Genomic DNA, 20,892 nt, shown 5'->3' with positions numbered 1-20,892 from the left:
TGCAATTGTAAGCAAAAGATGCAATTAAAAACACATAAAATCACTCAAAAACACCAAGAAAGAAAAAAAGTACCAAAAAAATACAATTTACATAGAAGATTATTCAGTGTATTATGGAATTGGGTTACGGAAAGCTTTTATGTAGTAGCACTGTGTGATATAGTGCTGATCATTTTTATAAACTCATTGTTCAATATCACATACACTTACAAGACCCAGTGACGATTTATGTAGGAACATGGAAATGAGGTGGCCGTGTGCACTATAAGAGCAGAGGACTATAACATAATATTATTGGATATTGCAGCAGTTTTATGGTAACAGTTTTTTCCGGGGTACGTAGGTCTATATGTGTTGGGAAGCATCCTTCCTCTGCGGGCGCGCGCGCATCCTCGGGCCCGGCCAGAGTGGTCCTGATGCTGGGACTCGTGCACGCACGCATTACATCACTTCTCTCCCGCGCGATTGGCTGTAGGTCACCTCGTCCGCCTGCCGTAGCAGCATCCACCGTGAGCTTGAAACATCACGGACGAGCGGCAGCGGCGTTTCAAATCAACCTCATCACCGTCATCTTCATCTTTGATTCCATTTGAAAAGAAAAGAAAAGAAAAACTGTTCACGTGGGTGTGCGCGTGTTTTCTTCTTCTTGCGCTGGCGGCTCGTTTCGAGGATGGCCGAGAGCGAGGCAGACACGCCGAGCACGCCGATTGAGTTTGAAAGCAAATACTTCGAGTTTGATGGAGTGCGGCTGCCGCCCTTCTGCAGAGGGAAGATGGAGGAGATTGCCAACTTCTCCCTCAGAAGTAGCGACATATGGATTGTCACCTACCCAAAGTCAGGTAAACAAGCCTCTGCGTCACCTGCTGCACGCGGCTCGCTGCGTCTTCAGATTTCTCGGCTGCTCTCTGCTGCAGCGCTGACTGCAGGCTTCCCTTGTTAAAGTTTCATCATATCAATAAAGCACAGGGCGAGCAAATGCAAATCCTCCGTCACTTGTTGGGGTCATTTTGCGTAACTCTGACATCTAATTGGCTTGTGCAGCAGAACTACGTGTGAAAGGCCTCTGTCAAGCTTTCACAAACAGATTGAGTCACGGTAAATCTACCATGCATGGCTGTAGTGCATCAGTTAGCCCACACGTCTAAGCTGGCCTTCATCATGCAACACAATCCCACGCGCTACCAGGCACATATGGAAGTTGGTGTTTACATCTTCGGAGTGTCGTTGCGCAGCGCTGCTGCAGGCCGGCCGCCGTGCGCGGTGCCCTGCTGTGAGCTGGGTGGGTCCGGTCATGTGACGACTGGTGGGCAGCTGTAGTTTACTGTCAGTGCATGTAGAGAGGCAGAGGGTGTATGATTATTACCCTGGGAGTTATTGCTATGATTCAGAGTGTCAGCACATAGGAACACATTTAGGCCCAGACGTAGGATGGAAGAAAGTCAACAATGCACAGTTGGTGATCAAAACAGAGATGCAACTTTAAATGAATTAAATGACTCTCTCATCATGGGACTTTCTAATCAATTAAACCTTTCTGATACATCTTAATACATGATAATATATGCTGTGCCAAAATCCACATCTGCATCCACATCAGACATCACCGCAGTTGTAAAGTCTTTTCTCAAACTTAGATATGGTTATGGAGAAATGCATACGCACATGTCATGCAGCTAATGTCTGCAGTGAACTACGTGAGGAATATTTCACAGAGATGTTCAAACTTCATGCTTCAGGAGAACAAGCAATAGACTGTAACACTTTGAAGATTGTGCTTCGGGACTTAATTAAACTACATGCCATTCTGACCCTCAGTCCTCTAGTCTCCAGTAAACAGGAGTGTTATTTATCTAGTGTCATTACAGCAAATGATAAGAAAGGAAAAAAAAGAAAAGTGTCAAGTGAGAGTCGATTGTAACAGTAGTGTCTAAGGCTAAAATAACTGATTTTGGGTGAGCATTCAATATCTGTACATATGTTCAAAGTGTTTGCTGGTTTTCACACATGTATGTGAAATATTTCCCTGAGATAATGAGGCTTCAGCATGGGATAACTATATTTGGACAAAATTTCAATAGTGGGAATATAACTGGTCCTGTATAGTGTTGGCACTTGCAAATAATTTGCAAATGTACATATTATTTGCAGATCTCTTTCTCTCTTTCTCTCTCTCTACCTCTCTCTCTCCCCTCTCTATATTATTATTATTATTATTATTATTATTATTCTCAGGGCTTTCTCTGAGAATGGAAGCAGATTATCCTAAAGCATATGGTAGTCTAACAGAAGCAAACTGATAAAACTGATCATTTTACTTCTACAATGCAGAGGTTGGGGTGGATGGCAGAGTGCTGCTGCATCATACTGCAGTACACATGCTGTTACACCGTGAGAGAAAGCAGTACAGTTAACTGCTCTGTGTGTAACAGACCGTGCTGCTTCCCTTTTAGGTTTTGCCCTGCAAGCACAGATTTGTGCTGCATCCTCCCATTCTTTCCACAGAGGTTGGTTGCTAACTGTGCGTGGTAATGATTCATTTATTTTCACGGCTGACTGCGGAAAAATGACTAAGATTCTCTAAATTCCATACCTGAGCACAGATGTCAGAGAATTGTTTCCATTACTTTCTATGATATCTGTGCATGGCAGCTAGTTATGAGTGGAGAAAAGCTGTGCATATGGAGTAAAGGTGTGGTTTAGACCAGGAAACTAAAACGCTTGGTTAAGGCTACATTTATTAGTTTTCAAATTTAAAAAGAAGAAGAGAAGAATCCCTTTATTGACAGTATATATATTTTTACATACACACACTGAATTTGTCTTCTGCATTTGACCCATCCTTAGTTGAACACACACATGCAACACCCAGCAAATTACATGCAGTGAAACACACACAGGAGCAGTGGGCAGCATCAAGCGCCCGGGGAGCAAATTGGGAGTTAAGTGCCTTGCTCAAGGGCACATCAGGAACATCTGCTCGTCCGGTGGGGGAATCGAACCGGCGACCCTCTGATCACACGCCAACCTCTAGGCCACAGCTGCTACAAACGACCAAATGAGTGTGTGTAATTTGAAACGTGTCCCTTGTAGTGACAAATGGGTAATTATCACCATCCCCATTTTAGCTTCGTTCAACTGCAACTTTATCGTTTTTGTTCAGTCTCAGGCAGCTCTTTTCAATTAAAACTCTCCAAAAGCCTTCAGTACACTACCTGCTCAGCACGAAACAGAAGACTAAGTTAGTGACCAGCTGGTGAACATACTGGAGACCGAAAACAGAGGCAAAGACAGAACATATTAAATTTACTCTCACTGTCCCACTAGAACATGAGTCCAAATAAATGCTAATGTGCACCATTTCATTTAGTCAGCTTCAGTATGATTTTGATTCTGGTATTCATTTATTATCATCTCATTTATTATGATAACGGTGGAGGTAGATAAAAAAAAGAAGAAAGAAAATGCATCTGTTTGTTCTAATATTTACTAATATCACTTGTGAACATGTTAACTACGAATCACACAATCCATTTGTCCATAGTGTTATGAGTGAGCGACGTTATGCTGAGTGTGAGTGCAGAGTGTGATGGGTAATTACACTAAGTAATGGGTGTCAGAGGCTTGAACAGCAGTTAAGACACTTGATGTGTGCTCCTTTTGCATATCGCTGCCAACTCGCCAGCTGCTTTCCACAGACAATGAATGGGCACAGATTTTTTTTGCCGGTCAGTTTGCGTGCAGTGGGTCACCACCATTAGTCAAAGAAAACCGTAGCTAGCAGAAAGTGTCCGGTCTAGTGGTCTGATTGCATCAATCAGAGTGTAGGACATGCTTTGTTTTGCATATTTCTTTTGAACCAACAACAATGCTGACATAATCACAGTCTTTGGTTTATGACGTCCTTGCTGTCTCTTTAGTCATTGAAAAAAAGGCCGCTGATGACCATATTTAGTTTTGAGTTCTGTGAACTCAGTTGCCCATATTAACCAACATCAGGACCTGTATCACAGCCAGATTATGAAATGGTCAAAGAGCACATCTCATCCCACATATTACTTAATAAATGAAAGATGAATTCAGACATTTCCAGGGAAAGATGGTCTGCTATTTAATGTTGTTTTTTTTCATTCCTAGAATCAGTGTGGGCACAGGCACTAAAAACACATGAATTTATAAATTTGTCACAGCTGGTTCTGGAATGTCCCCCCCCTCCCACATTTCTAGGCAAACACACACATCGAACTCCTGACCTTAACTTGATGTGTCCTCTCTGGCTTTCAAATCAGGACACAACTGGCTTTTCCTCTCTGTTTTCCTCTGATACATAAAATCACATAAGATCAGGGGCAGCCGTGGCCTAGAGGTTGGAGAAGCGGCTTGTGACCGGAGGGTTGCCAGTTTGATTTCCCCTGGACTCCACTAGCTGACTGATGTGCCCTTGAGCAAGATATTTAACCCCCAATTGCTCTGCGGGCACTTGACAATGACAGCCCACTGCTGCTGCCCTGTGTGTTTCACTGCATGTTGCACGTGTGTGTGTTTCAATCAGTGATGAGTTAAATGCAGAGAAGAATTTCGGTGAATGTAAAGTTTTTTTAAGTTTGATTAGTACGATCGCATGCACTTACAAAGAGGAGAGAGAATCCTTTGTTCTGTTTGAGTGTAGATGTGGAATTTAAAGAGGGACTGTACTGATTTTACATGATGTGTCAGAATCACTCTGCTAGTCATGGGGCATACTGAGAAGCTTTCTGAAGTCTGAGAAAATAACCCAGATCTTATCTGAGGGTTACCCTGCATTATATTTGCAGGCTATAAACAAACAAGCAAACTGAGGCTACTCAACTTGTAATTATGAGGTACTAGTCTAGGCTAGAAGTTAGGAGAAAAGGACTAATCCTCTTTTTTGTGGCGGGGAGGTTGATTAGAACTACCCAGAACATCACTGGTATTATCAACTGAGCATGATGATATAAAAGTGACTACAGAATACATTTTGTCATACCACCTTGTGTTGAAAAATTAGAATAAGCTGCTCTTGTATGTATCACAGTTCGCTGTAACATCAGCAGGCTCTGCATTACAAGACAAGAGCAATATTGCTGTTTCTTTGCTTACACGTCTTCTCCATTGATTGTCTCGTGAAGATTGTGACTTTTTGTCTGCGCTTTAACCTCTGTCTTTCGGTGCATGTTATGTGTGAATATGTCAAGTTAATATTTGACTTCACAGGTTCTTGTTTGAAAACAAATCAGCTGGAAACATCAAGAAGTCAGCCAGAGCCTGTATTTTTAACCAACTCATGTTCCTTAGACAAAGCTTAATTAGCTTGCAAATATGGCTGCAACAGTTGTTATTTCAGCTGACAAAACTGATGGTTACTGACTAGAAATGAGAAGCTGCTTTTAACTCTGTTTGAAATCTGGGCAAAATCAGAAGGGATGTCCAAATACATATAGCATACATGCAGCACATCTCGGTTTAAATAGCAACTCTTTAATAGTTTGTATGTTCAGCTTCGTTAAGGCATGGCTTGTGCACAGCGTCTCAGTATTTTTGGCTTGTATTTCAGCTTGTAAGCCATTCAGTTATGCTTTCAAGCACAACTGAACCCTTTCACTGATGCAGAATACATCATAAGTGGTACCCTTAAAGCATAAAAGTTTTCTTTTAGAGTGAGACAAACTAAATTTTTGTTGTATGATTTATTTGGTTTCACGGGCGGCATGTGGCCAGCTCCAGGCCACTCAGCTACACATATTTTTATTCTCAACAAGAATACTTCCTTCTGTCCTTTTCGATGAAAGGTTGGTTAGCTATTGGGTACATAGCCTATTAAAGAAAACTCGGAAGCCGAACTGATCGTACGGATCTGTTAACTCTCTCTGCTTTATGCTCTTCGGGTTTCACTTGGTGTGATCTGAGAGCGGCCTCTAACCTTCATTTTGTTGTTATTAGACAAAACAAATGTGTGGGATGTTAGATTGGACTGGGACATTCAAGAATATCTGCAATCCAAAGCAAGTAACAAGGACAACACATTGACACAGTAATGAATAAAACAATATTATATTGACAAAGATTCTGCTTTATGCTGGCACTGATTGATATTCCGGCTTTTTAATTCTTTATATTGATATTTTCAAATATATCACATATAAATACCTTTTGTAGCTCTAGAGGAGCATAGCTGAAGCTTAAGAACATCAGCGTATTAGTGCCCAGGGAGGGCGTAATATTCAGAGAAAATACTGCAGATTTACAAATAAAAATTCTCTTTGTGAGAGAAAGCATACAAAGAGACAAAAATCCAGATTTGAAACTAAACATTTGACCGTGAAGCCTGATGTAATACCTCCTTACAGCCCTTCGGTTTACTGGTGAGGTGTATGAACTGCACAGCAGAGTGGAGTCTCTGGGTTAACAGTAACAATCAGAATGACAGCTGCCTCATACAGTCAAATCATTCAAATTCAATGTTCTAGATCCATGCGCTCATCCATATGAAGTAGCTGTACTCTAACTGTCCTGTATCATTACAAACCATGATGACCTGGTTATGACTCACCGCTTCACCTCCTCATCCTCTCACAGTTATCATGCATTGGTGTTGTCCACTGTGTAGCTGCTGTGTTTGCATAGGTGTACAGTATTTTGGTGTTGAAGCTGTCTGTGTATAAAACTTTGGAATTAGTGTCCGATGCTGTCAATTAACCATCATGGTGCATTGTGGGTAACATAGACTCCAAGTTTTGAAAAGGAAGGAGAATGTATGGAATGAGCAAGACAGTAGGTCTGTTTCTGCTACATTGATTTTATTCCTTTTGTTTTATTATTACTATCAGCTGTGAGTGACAGGAGTGCAATTCTAAAGTGGTGAATTTCGAAGAAGCATCTTCCTCTGCCCACCTGACGCATGTAGCTCCAATAGTCACTCTTTTTAGCTCTGATTTTGGTCTCCACCTCAGAAAAACAACTTGCTCTTTACCTGTGAAATGATCCATTGTGCTTACCAGCTACAGTTGCTAACTTTGTGTGTTTGCTGTTTGGTGTTCATCTGGTAGTGTACAGTGGGTTTATCAGAGCTGTTTTGCTGAAATTAGCTTCCTGTTGCTGGAAATGAGGCTGAGGAGCACAGAGTTTGTGGGTCAGAAAACCAAAACAAGAAGCTAAAAGAGGCTGAAAGGCTCCACAGGGCTGAGAGGATGCATAGGTTGTGGTTCTTTGCTGTTGGCCCTTGTGCAACCATGTAAGATGACCTGAAGTGAAATTAACACTATAATATCCAAGTAGAGTTTTCTGATACAGTCTTTCAGTTAATAGTGCAGCAGTTAATTTGTCTTGCCTTGGTTTTATTAAGTTCCTGTCCTGTGCACATGGCAGCTACCCTCCCTGTTTTTGCAGGCCTTCAATGTCCCCTGGCTCTCTCCCCACAGGCACCAGTTTACTTCAGGAGATTGTGTACCTAGTGAGTCAGGGAGCAGACCCTGATGAGATCGGCCTCATGAACATCGATGAACAACTGCCTGTCTTAGAGTACCCCCAACCTGGCCTGGACATCATACAGGTAATGTAGCTGAATTCAGCTTAACATTCATTTAGTTCCTGAGCTGAATTGATCATTTGAAGATTAGCCTGAGGGGGACCTGTAGATAATGTTTTAATTGTTTAAACTGCATTATTTTGCTAGCTGAGCTGTAAAATAATGACTGCATTGCTGTGGGTATGCTTTTTGTTACATATAGCAGCATGACGACATCAACACTTTGCTTTGATGTGAAACATGAGATGTTGCTGGTCCACCACAGTCAAAACAAGGCTAATATTGAGTGCAGTCACAAGAACTGTCTGTCCATTAGCTTAATGAGAACATACAATCAACTAAACAGGAAGGTTTATTTAAAGCCTTATCACATCTCAAGCACGTCTTGCTATCCCAGTTTGTTACTGAACAGTGTTGCATTGCAACTCAGCAAAAGTAAAACTTAACGATTCGTCTTCAGCTGTCAGCATTTTTTTTTTGGCTACAATCAAGAAGCAATGTTTAAATAAATCGTTCCACACTGATAACAGATGACCCATTTTAAAATGCATTGCGAAAGGTGTGTTGCTTTCTGAATAGCTAAGTGTTCAGTTCTCTTAGCTCAGGTCACTTTGTATTAAACTCTTGCATTGTTCAGGATGTAATATTTTGAAGGAATCAAAACAGGCCCCAGCACTTAAAGGTCACATTCCTCACTTGTATAACATCTACTATAATTCTGCACAAAGTCTTCATAAGTCTGAAAAATCCCAGATGATGTCAACAGCTTGTGCTACAGATTTATAACACAAAGCCTGAGTTGCAAACTGAGGTGTGAAGTGGTCATTCAAAGTAACACAGTATAAAGTATTCAGGCAATTGTTATGAATTTCCCATTCAGGCAGATCACTCGCCACACCAAGACGTCTTTATTACAATAAAGTGGCAAAATAAACTTCTTCGCTGATGATTTCAGTCAAAAGATATTTGACAAGGAGCCCAAGAAATCGGAGGGTCAAAAATTGAGTGACTGGGTGACTGCAGCGTGCTCGGGCTGGCATCAGGAGCAGAGCTGGGCAGAGCAGGCAGGCAGGAAACAATGAACCTGAGACAAAAAGGAGATCTCGATTAATAACAGTTCTCACACAAGACTAGGCAAGTGTTAGAAAGGAGCTAAAAACATAAACCAGCGGAAAAGGCAGGAATGAACTGGAGTATGAATACTGCTGGCTTGGGGTGGAGTTGATTGCCAGGGATTGGAAGCAGGTGTGCAGGAGAACAGGTGGGAAGGTTAGCTCCACCCAGCTCTGCTTAAACACAAACCACACAAACACCACAGCCACAAACCAAAACACAAGAACCCCAACAGTACTTGATTTTCAGATGGGGGTTATTTAATACATGACGTTAAGAAAAGACTGTACTGACCCCAAGGTGAAATACTCAAGCTAGCAAGAGAGTATGTAAAGTAAATAAAATTAGAGTTACCTTTACCAGCTACAACATTAAGTGTAATTTTCACGCAAACTGACTTCAACATCAGAAACTTTCATGGGTTTCAGTGGAAAGAGAATAGATATGATGACCAATATTCACATACTGGTTTAAGCTCTATTTCTATACTATATAAGCAGTTAATACTCAACCTGTTTCAGTGGAATACATTGGCCAAATTATAAAATGTAAACACCACATACAGAACAACACAACAAGTATTGGCACTGTGCCTAAATGGAACTTGTTATCATTGCATGCTACTGTATAACAGAAAACAAAGAACACTAATGCAAATATATTGAAGTATTGTATAAGACAGATAAAGAGCCAACATCTAAGAAATTCTCAAACGATCTTCTCAAACAGATCATTCCTGCTGTTTAATTTGTAATTGAAGTAAAGTATTATAAAAATATTTGCTTCGTTTGTGTTTCCACAGGAGCTGACATCCCCTCGTCTAATCAAAAGCCATCTTCCCTATCGCTTTCTCCCCACAGCCCTGCACAATGGAGAGGCCAAGGTCAGTCCACCGAGACTGGACAGTACACACACGGTGCCAATGAATTTTTGTTGCATTAGATGCTAAATAGGGAGTTTTTGTAAGCTGTGTCTTGAGGTAAAATCATGTATTGCCAAAGCGTTCCTTTAATTTTGTTAATTTGATAGCATTCAACTGGCATCAGCATCTTGGCCCAGGATTCACAATCACCAGCTCATTCATTAGCTGCTATTACTCTTCTACATTCATGCCAACACAGGTTTTTGATGTTGTCCATTCATAAATGTTTAAGGGGAATAACCCCACATTCTGCTCCAGTTCTTTAGACAGATGAAAGAGACTTTTCTGGATGAATTTAGTTTTATCTAGTGCAAGAATGTAAGCACAACTGATTAAGTGATTGATTAATTTAAAAATCCCATTTAGGAAGCTACATGTTTTACACACACACACTCTTAACAGCATTACATGGATTATTCCTGTCGCTACAGTTAGCATTGTTGTAATTCCCTTCTAGGTGATCTACATGGCTCGTAACCCTAAGGACCTGGTGGTGTCCTACTACCAGTTCCACCGCTCTCTCAGGACCATGAGCTACCGGGGAACTTTTCAAGAGTTCTGCCGACGCTTCATGAATGACAAGCGTAAGTTATGAAGGTTACTGAAATACTGTGACTGTGACCTGCAGTGTGAAGTTTTGCCTCTGTCTATGGCGTATCATCCAGCTGTCTCTCTCTCATAGTGGGATATGGTTCCTGGTTTGAACACGTTCAGGAATTTTGGGAACATCGTATGGACTCTAATGTCCTCTTCTTGAAATATGAAGACATGTACAAGGTAACACCATCACCGTCTCTTGTGCTTTCTTTGCCTTTGTCTGCTAGCTCTTAATCTTATTGTGTAACTCCAAGGCCTAAAGTCAGCATCACTTTGGTTTTTGTGGAGTTCAGACTCCTCTGATTGCTCAGTGTAATTTTGATAGTTACAGCATGTCAGTAAACCCTTCCAGCGAAACTGAAAAATCACCTCTAAAACTCTAAAAATAAACACAACAAATTCAAATAATCACCACATGCTGACATTAAAGCATGTATGACCTCGTCGACATCAGCGTGAGAGAGCAAATGCCCCTTCTTTGAGAACGGTTGTGACTTGAGCACAGTTTTGTTTCTGTCGTCTCAGACTTGATATGCTGTTTGGATTTGAAACTGCTCCGACACGGACTTCGTACAGCCAGATTTCTGCCATATGGGTTGTCATTTGCAACAGGATCACAATGCAGACTGCAGTCTTGACTGTGCTGTGATATAAAGCTGAACTTTACTGCAGTACAGACACCATCTCGTCTCCATCTTCCCACCATCTGCAGCTTCATGTTTTTCTTTTTCCTTCTTACTCTCTGTTTGCTGTAGAATTGCAGGAAATATTGCTGCCTTTCTTTCTTTCTTTTTTTCTATATTGTTGAGGACACAGTTATCTTGTTTCAGTAAACTAAAGTGGAATTGCCTCAGTGTACTTTTGCTTAAACCATTTATCTAAAACAATACATGTATCTTTATCTCATTTTTTATATATATTTTTACATTTTTATATTATTCATATAAATCTGAGAGACAAAAATATTGATTCAAATAATAGATTATTATCAGATGATGAACTTACAGGCCAATATTTTATGGCTATATTACACTTTAGGGTATAAGCCATAGTGTAATATGTCCATAAAATATTGGCCTAAACAGTAAGATCTCATCTCCTGAACCACTCGTGAACAGGAGGAGGATGGACTACTTTCAAACTACATTTATTCATCACCATTCAGACTCAAGTGCCAGTGCCAGTACTGCAGCAAGCCAACAATGTGTAGAAAACCATCAGAGGTCTCCCTCATCTCTTACGCTTTCACTCTTTATCAAAATAGGATCACTTTTTGCAAAAACCACACATACTTGGCAGCTTTGCATAGATCTTACCAGTAGCACTATGTGAAGGTATATAAATAACAAGATCATTTGAGATTGCTAAAAGTATTATAGCGGGGACCATTCAGCAGTGTCTTCACAAAAGAATCTTCTCTTTTAAATCCTTTCATACAAATGCATTTCCTCTCTAATCCAAGCACCTCCTCCATCATTTTCCTACGCCGTAAACTGCTGTAACCTTCAGTTTGATCCGATGCAGCTCTTTTGGTACTACGTGACAAACACATGCATCCTATCTCTCTCTGGTAAAGAACGTTCTTGTGTAAAACTCTCCAGTCACAAAAAAAAGAAGATATTATGCCAATCAATAACTGCCCTTTGCTTTGTCAAAGGCCCTTTTTACATTATCGGTCTTATCATGTTTACGAGACACTGACGCACACAGTTTTCTTAGAAAAGATTTCTAAACTGAAAGAAGGCACAATTGCTTAACAATTTAGATATCCAGTCTATAAATAATAATAATAATAATGAAAGCCATTCGAAATTTAACTAAGGTGCTGCATTTCTGTATATTTTGTATACTGTTTCTCCTCCTCTTGGTATAAATTGCCAAACTGAAGCTGGTTCTTAGGGAGACTTACATATCTCAGACATCATTTTGAATCAACACTTTTTAAGTCATGAAACTGCATAGAAATTTGTCTGCTTTTTGAATTTATTTATTTATTTATCTATTTTTTTAAAAACAACTTTAGACAAAATATGAAAAAATTAAAGAAAAGTAGCCTGGCCTATACAGTAATTGTACAGAGAAAGGGACATGTCACACACCTCTTATATAATAGTAGTCATCATAAAACACAAGCTAAAATTAACATACGATGGATTTAAATTTAATTTAATGCTGCACCGTTTTTATCCTGACAACAATCAAATCACTCATAATGACAAACCTGAATCTTCATCAACTCTGCACATCCCTTTACCTCTACAAGTCCAAATGATTGCTAATCTTGCTCCATATCTCCTAAATGTGTAAACAGCCGACTGTTTACTAACAGGTTAGCCACAGTTACAAGGTTTTGTAGCAGGCCATAACCATGAACTGTACAATAAATAGCAGACAGAACCAGTGTGATATTACTCATTGGTTTGTGACGTACTTGTTGAAGCCTGAAATTTGGCATTGTGACTGTCACCATCGTGGTTCAAATACAGATTGTAAATACGTAGTATTGAAAAGGTATTCATACTTAAATACTACTGACAACCCTAGTCCAATCCTAGTCCAGTCTTATATACACATATATGTGTATGTTAAATGGTAAACGTTACACCTTAACATCAACCTGTTAGCTTTGCCCTTGTTAGTGACTGCAACTGACATAGTGACTGCATACAGTCTGACAGAGCTGCTAGCTGGGTCAGTAATCTTTAACTGAAGCTGCCTTCAACACACAGAGACACATGAACTTACATGCAAACATGCACGTGTATATAACCCAGAGCCGTAAACGGATGACCTACATGTTGTAAAACGATGTTTACACAGCGTTGTACGTTTTGTCTTTACAACTGTCAAATGTCTGTAGTCAGAATTTCTCACCTTTATGCACAGATTGTGTAAGCACAGGGAACAGTGTGTTCTCCCCCAGCTGTGGGTGGATGACATTAGGAGAAGCAGAACTGCTGCCTTGGTATTATGTAAGAACTGAGGATATCCTCTATAATTGTGTCAAATTATTGTTTTCACAAATTTCACATTTTTATACATCTCCTCTCCTCTCCTCTCCTCTCCAGGATCTGGGGACATTTGTGGAACAGTTAGCCCGATTCCTGGGTGTTTCCTGTGACAAGGCTCAGCTGGAGGGCATGGTGGAGAGTTGCAACCAGCTCATCGAGCAGTGCTGCAACTCAGAGGCGCTGTCCATCTGCAGGGGTGAGTGGGAGGATGGTTTCTGGCTCCCTGGTGTCCAAACTAAAACATCTGGGTGAAAGGGAGTTTGCTGTGGTTGACACTGACACTGTGGATTAGCATCCCCAAAGCATCAGATTCACCAAATGTGTCGTTTTCCATTTCACTCTCACATCTTCATCTTCACACTACATTTTTCTTCAGTTTATGATTTTACAGTTGGTGTCTCGTGATGTAACTTTGTACTATACAACAGCAATGTCTACAATTTACACAATCAAGTAATTCATTCTTTTTAAGATTCAAAAGTTTGTAGCAAAAAACAAAATGATCTGAAATTATGGAGAAGCGTATATAAACATACAAATATATAAACATAAACAAAGAACATAGATTGTTCATGTCCCATAATGCAACTTCCAAGCTTCCACATCTTTCAAACTAACTTATTTTTCAAGGCTAATCTACAATGTCTGCTACTTATGAGGCCAAATCACTGACACCAATGACCAGGGTTTTTTTTTTGCTGAGAATCCTTACTTATTATTGATTAACACACATTAGCAGAGCTTTAAGCTTAATCTGATCATAATTAATAGCAGCAAGTAACAAAGTAGAAGAAAATAGAAATACTCAAGTTAAGTACCATTGTCTTAAAGTTGTATTCTTGCACAGTACTTAATGAAATCTCACAGGGTTTCTGTTGTGATTAGTCAAACTGAGGTTTGTTTTCAATGAATTGACAAAAGGCCTCTTCATGACAAGTAACCAATCATGAAGTATAAAATGTGGTGGAGTGTTTTAAAGGCTGAAAAAAAAAATGTTTCCAGCCTTTGGTACAAACAACACTGTGAATTTCAAACAGTGTGAGGAAGATGTATGCAAAAGAAAATTTTAGCAAAGCAAGTAGACTACTACTGACTTGCACGAATAAAATGATTTTTAGTCGCTGAGTGCATTTGACGAGCAGAAAAGACAAAACCAGTCCACTATCAAGCAAACACAGCAAACAAGAAACAGTTCAGGGAAAATGAAAAGCTTCCAGCACGTAGTCCAGTTTACTTTTTCATTAGCAAGAGCAACCATCCAACAGTAATGGAATGGAGTGGGAGTCTTGACTACATTTGAGAGAGCTGTCCAGCTACAAGAGGCGGATACTGAGAGTTCCTCTTTTAGAAGCATTTGGTCAGGCCTGATTCATATCAGTGATCTTATGATGTTGACTGAGCCTCCTTGTGAAGCTATGTTAAGACCAGCGAGGTAGAGACTAAAGAAACCACATGCAAAGGTAGCTCAGGTCTCTCTGAAAAAATATTCACAGCACTACAAAATAAAACTGTAGCAGGGAGAATCAACACCTCAGAGAGATTAAAACCAAACACTTTAAGCAAAACTAGTAACAACCATCAATGTGTTGTACCAGCTGTAAAATACACAACTTCTTTTGTTTTGAAATCTACTATAAAGCTGTAAACTACAGTACTGTCAATTATAAATGTTTTGTGGATAAAGATTTATCTTAGGCCAAAAAGGAGCTGCAAAGAAGGATGAATGAATGAATAATTACCTTAACTGAGTAGTTTTTCGTCACAGGAACTTCCACCTGAAAGTACTCAGTAATCAACACAGCTAAATTGATTCTGAAGCTGTCTCATCATCTGTCTCCATTTTCCCTGACTACCTCGAAATAACACAGTTCTTTGCAGGAAAGGAAAAAGAAAAAGAAAATTTAAAAGAAATTTTAGGCAAGTAACAAAACTGAAAAATAAAGCTTTAGCATTAGCATTAGGATACAGTGGTATGAAAAAGTATCTGAACCTTTTGGAATTTCTCACATTTCTGCATAAAATCACCATCAAATATGATCTGATCTTTGTCAAAATCACACAAATGAAAAAAACAGTGTCTGCTTTAAATAAAACCACCCAAACGTTTATAGGTTTTCATATTTTAATGAGAATAGCATGCAAACAATAACAGTAGGGGGAGGAATAAGTAACTGAACCATCACATTTAATATTTTGTGGCCCCCCCCTTTGGCAGCAATAACTTCAACCAGACGCTTCCTGTAGCTGCAGATCAGTCTGGCACATCGATCAGGGCTAATCTTGGCCCATTCTTCTTTACAAAACTGTTGTAGTTCAGTCAGATTCCTTGGATGTCTGGCATGAATCGCTGTCTTGAGGTCATGCCACAGCATCTCAATGGGGTTCAAGTCTGGACTTTGACTTGGCCACTCTAGAATGTGCATTTTGTTCTTCTGAAACCATTCTGAAGTTGATTTACTTTTGTGTTTTGGATCATTGTCTTGTTGCAGCATCCATCCTCTTTTTAACTTGTCTGACAGACGGCCTCAGGTTTTCCTGCAAAACATCCTGATAAACTTTTGAATTCATTTTTCCATTGATGATTGCAAGTTGTCCAGGCCCTGAGGCAGCAAAACAGCCCCAAACCATGATGCACCCTCCACCATGCTTCACGGTGGGGATGAGGTGTTGATGTTGGTGAGCCGTTCCATTTGTCCTCCACACATGACGTTGTGTATTCCTCCCAAACAATTCAACTTTGGTTTCATCAGTCCACAAAATATTTTGCCAAAACTTCAGTGGAGTGTCCAAGTGCCTTTTTGCGAACATTAAACGAGCATCAATGTTTTTCTTAGAAAGCAGTGGCTTCCTCCGTGGAGTCCTCCCATGAATACCATTCTTGGCCAGTGTTTTACATATAGTTGATGTGTGCTCAGAGATATTGGACTGTGCCAGTGATTCCTTCAAGTCTTTAGCAGACACTCTCGGGTTCTTTTTTACCTCTCTGAGTAGTCTGCGCTGAACTCTTGGCGTCATCTTTGGTGGACGGCCACTCCTTGGGAGAGAAGCAACAGTTCCAAACTCTCTCCATTTGTAGACAACTTCTCTGACTGTCGATGGATGAACATCCAGACTTTTAGAGCTGGTTTTGTATCCTTTCCCTGCTTTATACAGATCAACAATTCTTGATCGCAGGTCTTCAGACAGATCTTTTGAGCGAACCATGGTGCACATCAGACAATGCTTCTCATCAAGACAATTCTTACCAGGTGTGTTTTTTATAGTGGGCAGGGCAGCTTTAAGCAACTCATCAGTGATTGGGCACACACCTGACTTCAATAGTTTGGTAAAAATTGGTTTCAATTGCCCTTTAAGTCTCCTTAGGCAGAGGGTTCAGTTACTTATTCCTCCCCCTTCTGTTATTGTTTGCATGCTATTCTCCTTAAAATATGAAAACCTATAAATGATTGGGTGGTTTTAGTTAAAGCAGACACTGTTTTTTCATCTGTGTGATTTTGACAAAGATCAGATCACATTTGATGGTGATTTTATGTAGGAATGTTAGGATTTCCAAAAGGTTCAGATACTTTTTCATACCACTGTATTCTCTTGTTTTGTATGAAGCTAAAAGTCTGTAGGGATCAGTGAGTTTGTGTTGAGTTATCTTAGGACATTGAACTGTAAGCAAACAACGTGAACGCTTGTAGAACAAGACACAACTAAATTAATCCTGCCAAGAAATTCTGCCTATTGCATATTGTACACATGCAGCAGGTCTTGTCATCTGATATGGCCTTAATACATTCACGTCTCACCCATTGCCTCATACTGCACACTATAATGTGATTAGAATTACATTCCAATTGGTCTTTACACCAGTTTCACAAGACATTTCCCTTTCACCTGGCCCAGCTGGAACGCCTTTCCATTTTTAACACACACACACACACACACACACACACACACACACACACACACACACACACACAGTCTTGTTTCCATCACTTTTGGGGACATTACAGAGACTTACATTCATTTCCTGGAGGTTTAACCACCACCTAACCATAACAATAAACATGACTTGCCTAATCCTAACTCCTACCTTAACCTAACCCTAACCTCAACCTAACCTTAAAGCATTTTGTCCCCATAAGTAACGCGGGTCCTCACATTGTGACTGTAAGAACAAATTTTTGTTCCCACAACTACAGGAATACACATCCACACACACACACGTGCACATGTGTGCACACAATGTATTTCACATTGAACACTGTAGGGTTCCGTATCTACAGAAGTCCTGGGTTCTTTAAGTTCTATACATGGATTTGAGTGGTTTCTCAAACTCAGTTTGAGATGATTATAGCACCCCTGTGTGGCTACATGTTGCACCTGCACAATAGATTGCATTCAATGCTATATTACTGTGCCAATGCATTCTGTAACTATAGACTGTATGGTGTATGATTTCAGCCTGCAGGCCCATACCATTTTTATTTAACCTTCTTTGAGTTTCATGCACTTATTCCTTTAACTAGTTTGTTGTAATTATTCAATTTGTTTTATATTACCCTTCCTGTTTTGATTTGATATTATGGTTTCTGTTATTTGTTTTTTTTCTGTTTCCCCATCATTTTTTTTAGTGCATGGAAGTCTGGTGTCTGGTCTGCTATAGACATAACACACAGCTGACAGTCAGTCTGATCTGTCTCACACACACACCACAGCAGGTGAGTCACTGCCACGTCAGGCTGCATTCACTCTGCACCTGAGACATATCAAATAAAATGTCATGTTTTCAAGAAAAACGACATCCACCACAACCTGTCAGACGATTATCTTATTTGAATTTATTTATTGTGCTGGAAAAAGAAATGAGGATGTAACTCAGTGAAGATTGGATTAGATTAGATAAGATAAGAGGTTTATTTGAGTGAATGAATTATTTGGGGAATATCAGTATTGTTAGTAGCTTGGTGGTGGGCATCAAAAACTTAATCTGTTGTATTGATATGACATGCACTTGTTATTGTAATTGTATTGTATAATGAGTGAGTGTATTATATAAACTTAGTCAAAAGATGTTTTGTTTTCTCTTCCCTGTGTTTCCATGCCCATGTTTCAGTCGTTCACTTTAGTTTTGATGCCTTCCTGTTATTTTACATTAAAGTCACTGGTATCACTGGTTTTGCAGTTCATGGGTGAATATATGCTTGTGGCTTTTGTTACAAGCAGTTGATGTATGTTGGTTCTTTTTTGATATGGTGAGTCATTTAGCACGATGGTGTGACTGGAATTAACCAAATAACTTGTGAGAAAGTTGAGTCTTGCTTTACGTCAATCAGTGGGTCAACACGTCTTGGCTGTTGTACTGGTTTCAGGTACAGGATGCTTTCTATGTGAGCTGTTTGGAATAATGTGAGAGGCAGATGTCCAGGTTGTGTCGATAGGTAACTCAATATTTGATTAATATTTATAACCTTCCCTCTCCTTGTGCATCCTGCCTGCAGGTCGTGTGGGTCTGTGGAAGGACGTCTTCACAGTGTCTATGAACGAAAAGTTTGACACGGTGTACAGACAGAAGATGGGCAAGTCTGACCTGACCTTCGACTTCTGCCTGTGAGGGGCGCCCTCCCCCCCCCGCACCACCTCCCTACTCTCCACTCCACTGTCCTTCTTCAGTACAGTTGACAAGTGCGCACCTCCTGCCAAAATCCATGCTCCTACATCTCCATTTGGTCTGAAGTTTGATGGCACAGTCTCACGGACTTCTCCCAGAATGCAATCTTTCTCAAGTCAACAAGTCTTCGGAATCCTGCCCTTACAGGTTGATCAAAGTGTATCAAGATTTATTAGGATTATCAAAATTTCTAAGTCAGTAATTAAGCCAAACAGCCCCTACCTCCACAGAATGTTCCCACTGCTGTGTATTTATACATGTATTGGTTAAGCAGGGTTCGACCGATATTGGTTTTTAGAGTCTGATATACAAATACTTTTGAGCTCTAGTATTTGACAACATATATATCTAAAATCCTAGACTATGACAGGATTCATAACAAGGATTTAAGCCACATGTAGGTATTTGTGACTGAATTACACAGAAAACCACATGGCAATATGTCTGGATGGAGAAAAAAATGGGTATGATGGCTTCATAAAAAGTCTATGGATGTCACCTGTTACCCAATATGGTGCTCATACATGTGATATAACTGAACAAACTGCCCAAAGAGAATTACAGGTTGTACAGACAACACCCATATATAACCTTTAGTGTGTCCAAGAAATATATCGGTCAAACCCTGAATGTGAGTGAATTAGCAGTTGTCTTGATGCAGGAGTGGTTCAAATCCATTGATGCGTGGAAGGTAACTGTAAGCCTGCAGAGAATAAGCCTATCACGCCTAAACGAACCCAACAGCTCAATGTCACAGCTGGGAGATAGTTGTGTTTGGTGATCTTTGTTTTGTTTTTCGCTCCGACTGCTGCAGGGTTTTCAGTGTCCATCGCCAGCTGTCACTGGACACCTAATGTATGAGCTTTATGTGTGTGTTTGGATGTATGTGAGAGTGTGTTAGAGACAGACGACGATAGAGAGAGAGAGAGAGAGAGAGAGAGAGAGAGAGAGAGAGAGAGAGAGAGAGAGAGAGAGAGAGAGAGAGAGAACGACACAGAGAGTTTTATCTTGTCAGTGCTTAGTTATACCATCAGAATGGATCAGGGACTCAGATATCAAATTCAAAAATTCATCAGTTATTTGTAAATGCACTATATGAACAGTAATGTGTAACTCTGGTGCTGCTCAGTGGCAGCATCAAACTTAATGCAGTGATAGAATCTGACACTGAGCTGAATGGGCTGAAAGTAAGACAGAAACTGCACCGATTGGTTCTGTTGCTCTGGCATGTTGTACACAAACATGGTTACATTGTCGGCATTTGAAATGCAATCAACTGCACGGTAATTTTTGCACATGATAAAATTTACACCACTGGTAGATAAAATGAGCAGCTATTGAAGTGACCGCAACTGTATGTTCAGTGTGTGTGTTTATCTGCCTTTATAGCTGTGTCCCAGCTATGAAGGCAGATAAATATATAATAAGACAAACATCTTTGTGGATTAAATTCAGGACTGCGAGCCTTGACAGAGTCTTTGCAGAGTAGAAATATAACAGTTCAAACAGAGATGATATGTACACAAAGACATTCACGTATATATACAGTAGACACACTTGACAAGCCTTTGGAGTAATTGTAGAAAGCTATAAAGTCATGTTAAGACCTCCTAAAAACTCTAGACAACATGAATAGGATTACGTGAAATAAGAAAAAAGATGATGTTGCTCCGTATTTAACATAAAAAGGATTTCACAACATAGCAGTGTTGCAGCTTGTTTTAAAACGTTAAAAAACAACATACAATGGCTGGATGCAACTCGGTTGGTATAATCCAAGTTTCTAGAAGTGAGATCCCAAATCGATTTTAAAACATGATTTACACTGCATGCACTTGCATTCAAGTTTGTGCATCCACTTCAGCCAGGCTGCGTGCTAACTGTTTTAGCTTAGCGGCTAAAAAAAGGTGTAAATGACACCTTTTCAAATCAGTTTAGGAATTCTGGGCTTCCAGTCACTTGGATTATGCTGTACGAGCTGTATGGAGCTATTTTATGTCTGTTTGCTTGTTTCCATTTGTTTTTTTTTCTTTAATTTTTACATATA

General features: G+C 39.9%; 1 protein-coding gene across 1 annotated transcript; it reads left to right on the top strand.

Annotated features, from left to right (window-relative positions):
- The first annotated feature begins 77 nt into the window (after positions 1-77).
- Positions 78-20,809, top strand: sult4a1 (sulfotransferase family 4A, member 1). Its single transcript, XM_046379524.1, has 7 exons — positions 78-839; positions 7,437-7,567; positions 9,459-9,539; positions 10,036-10,162; positions 10,261-10,355; positions 13,244-13,382; positions 18,676-20,809. The coding sequence occupies exons 1-7, from the start codon at positions 671-673 to the stop codon at positions 18,786-18,788; spliced, it is 855 nt and encodes a 284-aa protein (XP_046235480.1). The 5' UTR covers positions 78-670; the 3' UTR covers positions 18,789-20,809.
- The last annotated feature ends 83 nt before the right edge of the window (positions 20,810-20,892 follow it).

This window comes from Scatophagus argus, chromosome 22 (assembly GCF_020382885.2).
Source record: "Scatophagus argus isolate fScaArg1 chromosome 22, fScaArg1.pri, whole genome shotgun sequence".
In the NCBI taxonomy this organism is placed as follows: domain Eukaryota; kingdom Metazoa; phylum Chordata; class Actinopteri; family Scatophagidae; genus Scatophagus; species Scatophagus argus.
The sequence above is the reverse complement of the archived record's forward strand: the minus strand, read 5'-3'. Positions and strand labels throughout refer to the sequence as shown.

Bases quoted from the DNA above. Each gene is read 5' to 3' on its own strand.
- sult4a1 (XM_046379524.1), top strand. From the start codon at position 671: ATGGCCGAGAGCGAGGCAGACACGCCGAGCACGCCGATTGAGTTTGAA. The intron at 7,568-9,458 runs GTAATGTAGCTG...GTGTTTCCACAG, and splicing joins CTGGCCTGGACATCATACAG to GAGCTGACATCCCCTCGTCT. The intron at 13,383-18,675 runs GTGAGTGGGAGG...TCCTGCCTGCAG, and splicing joins GGCGCTGTCCATCTGCAGGG to GTCGTGTGGGTCTGTGGAAG.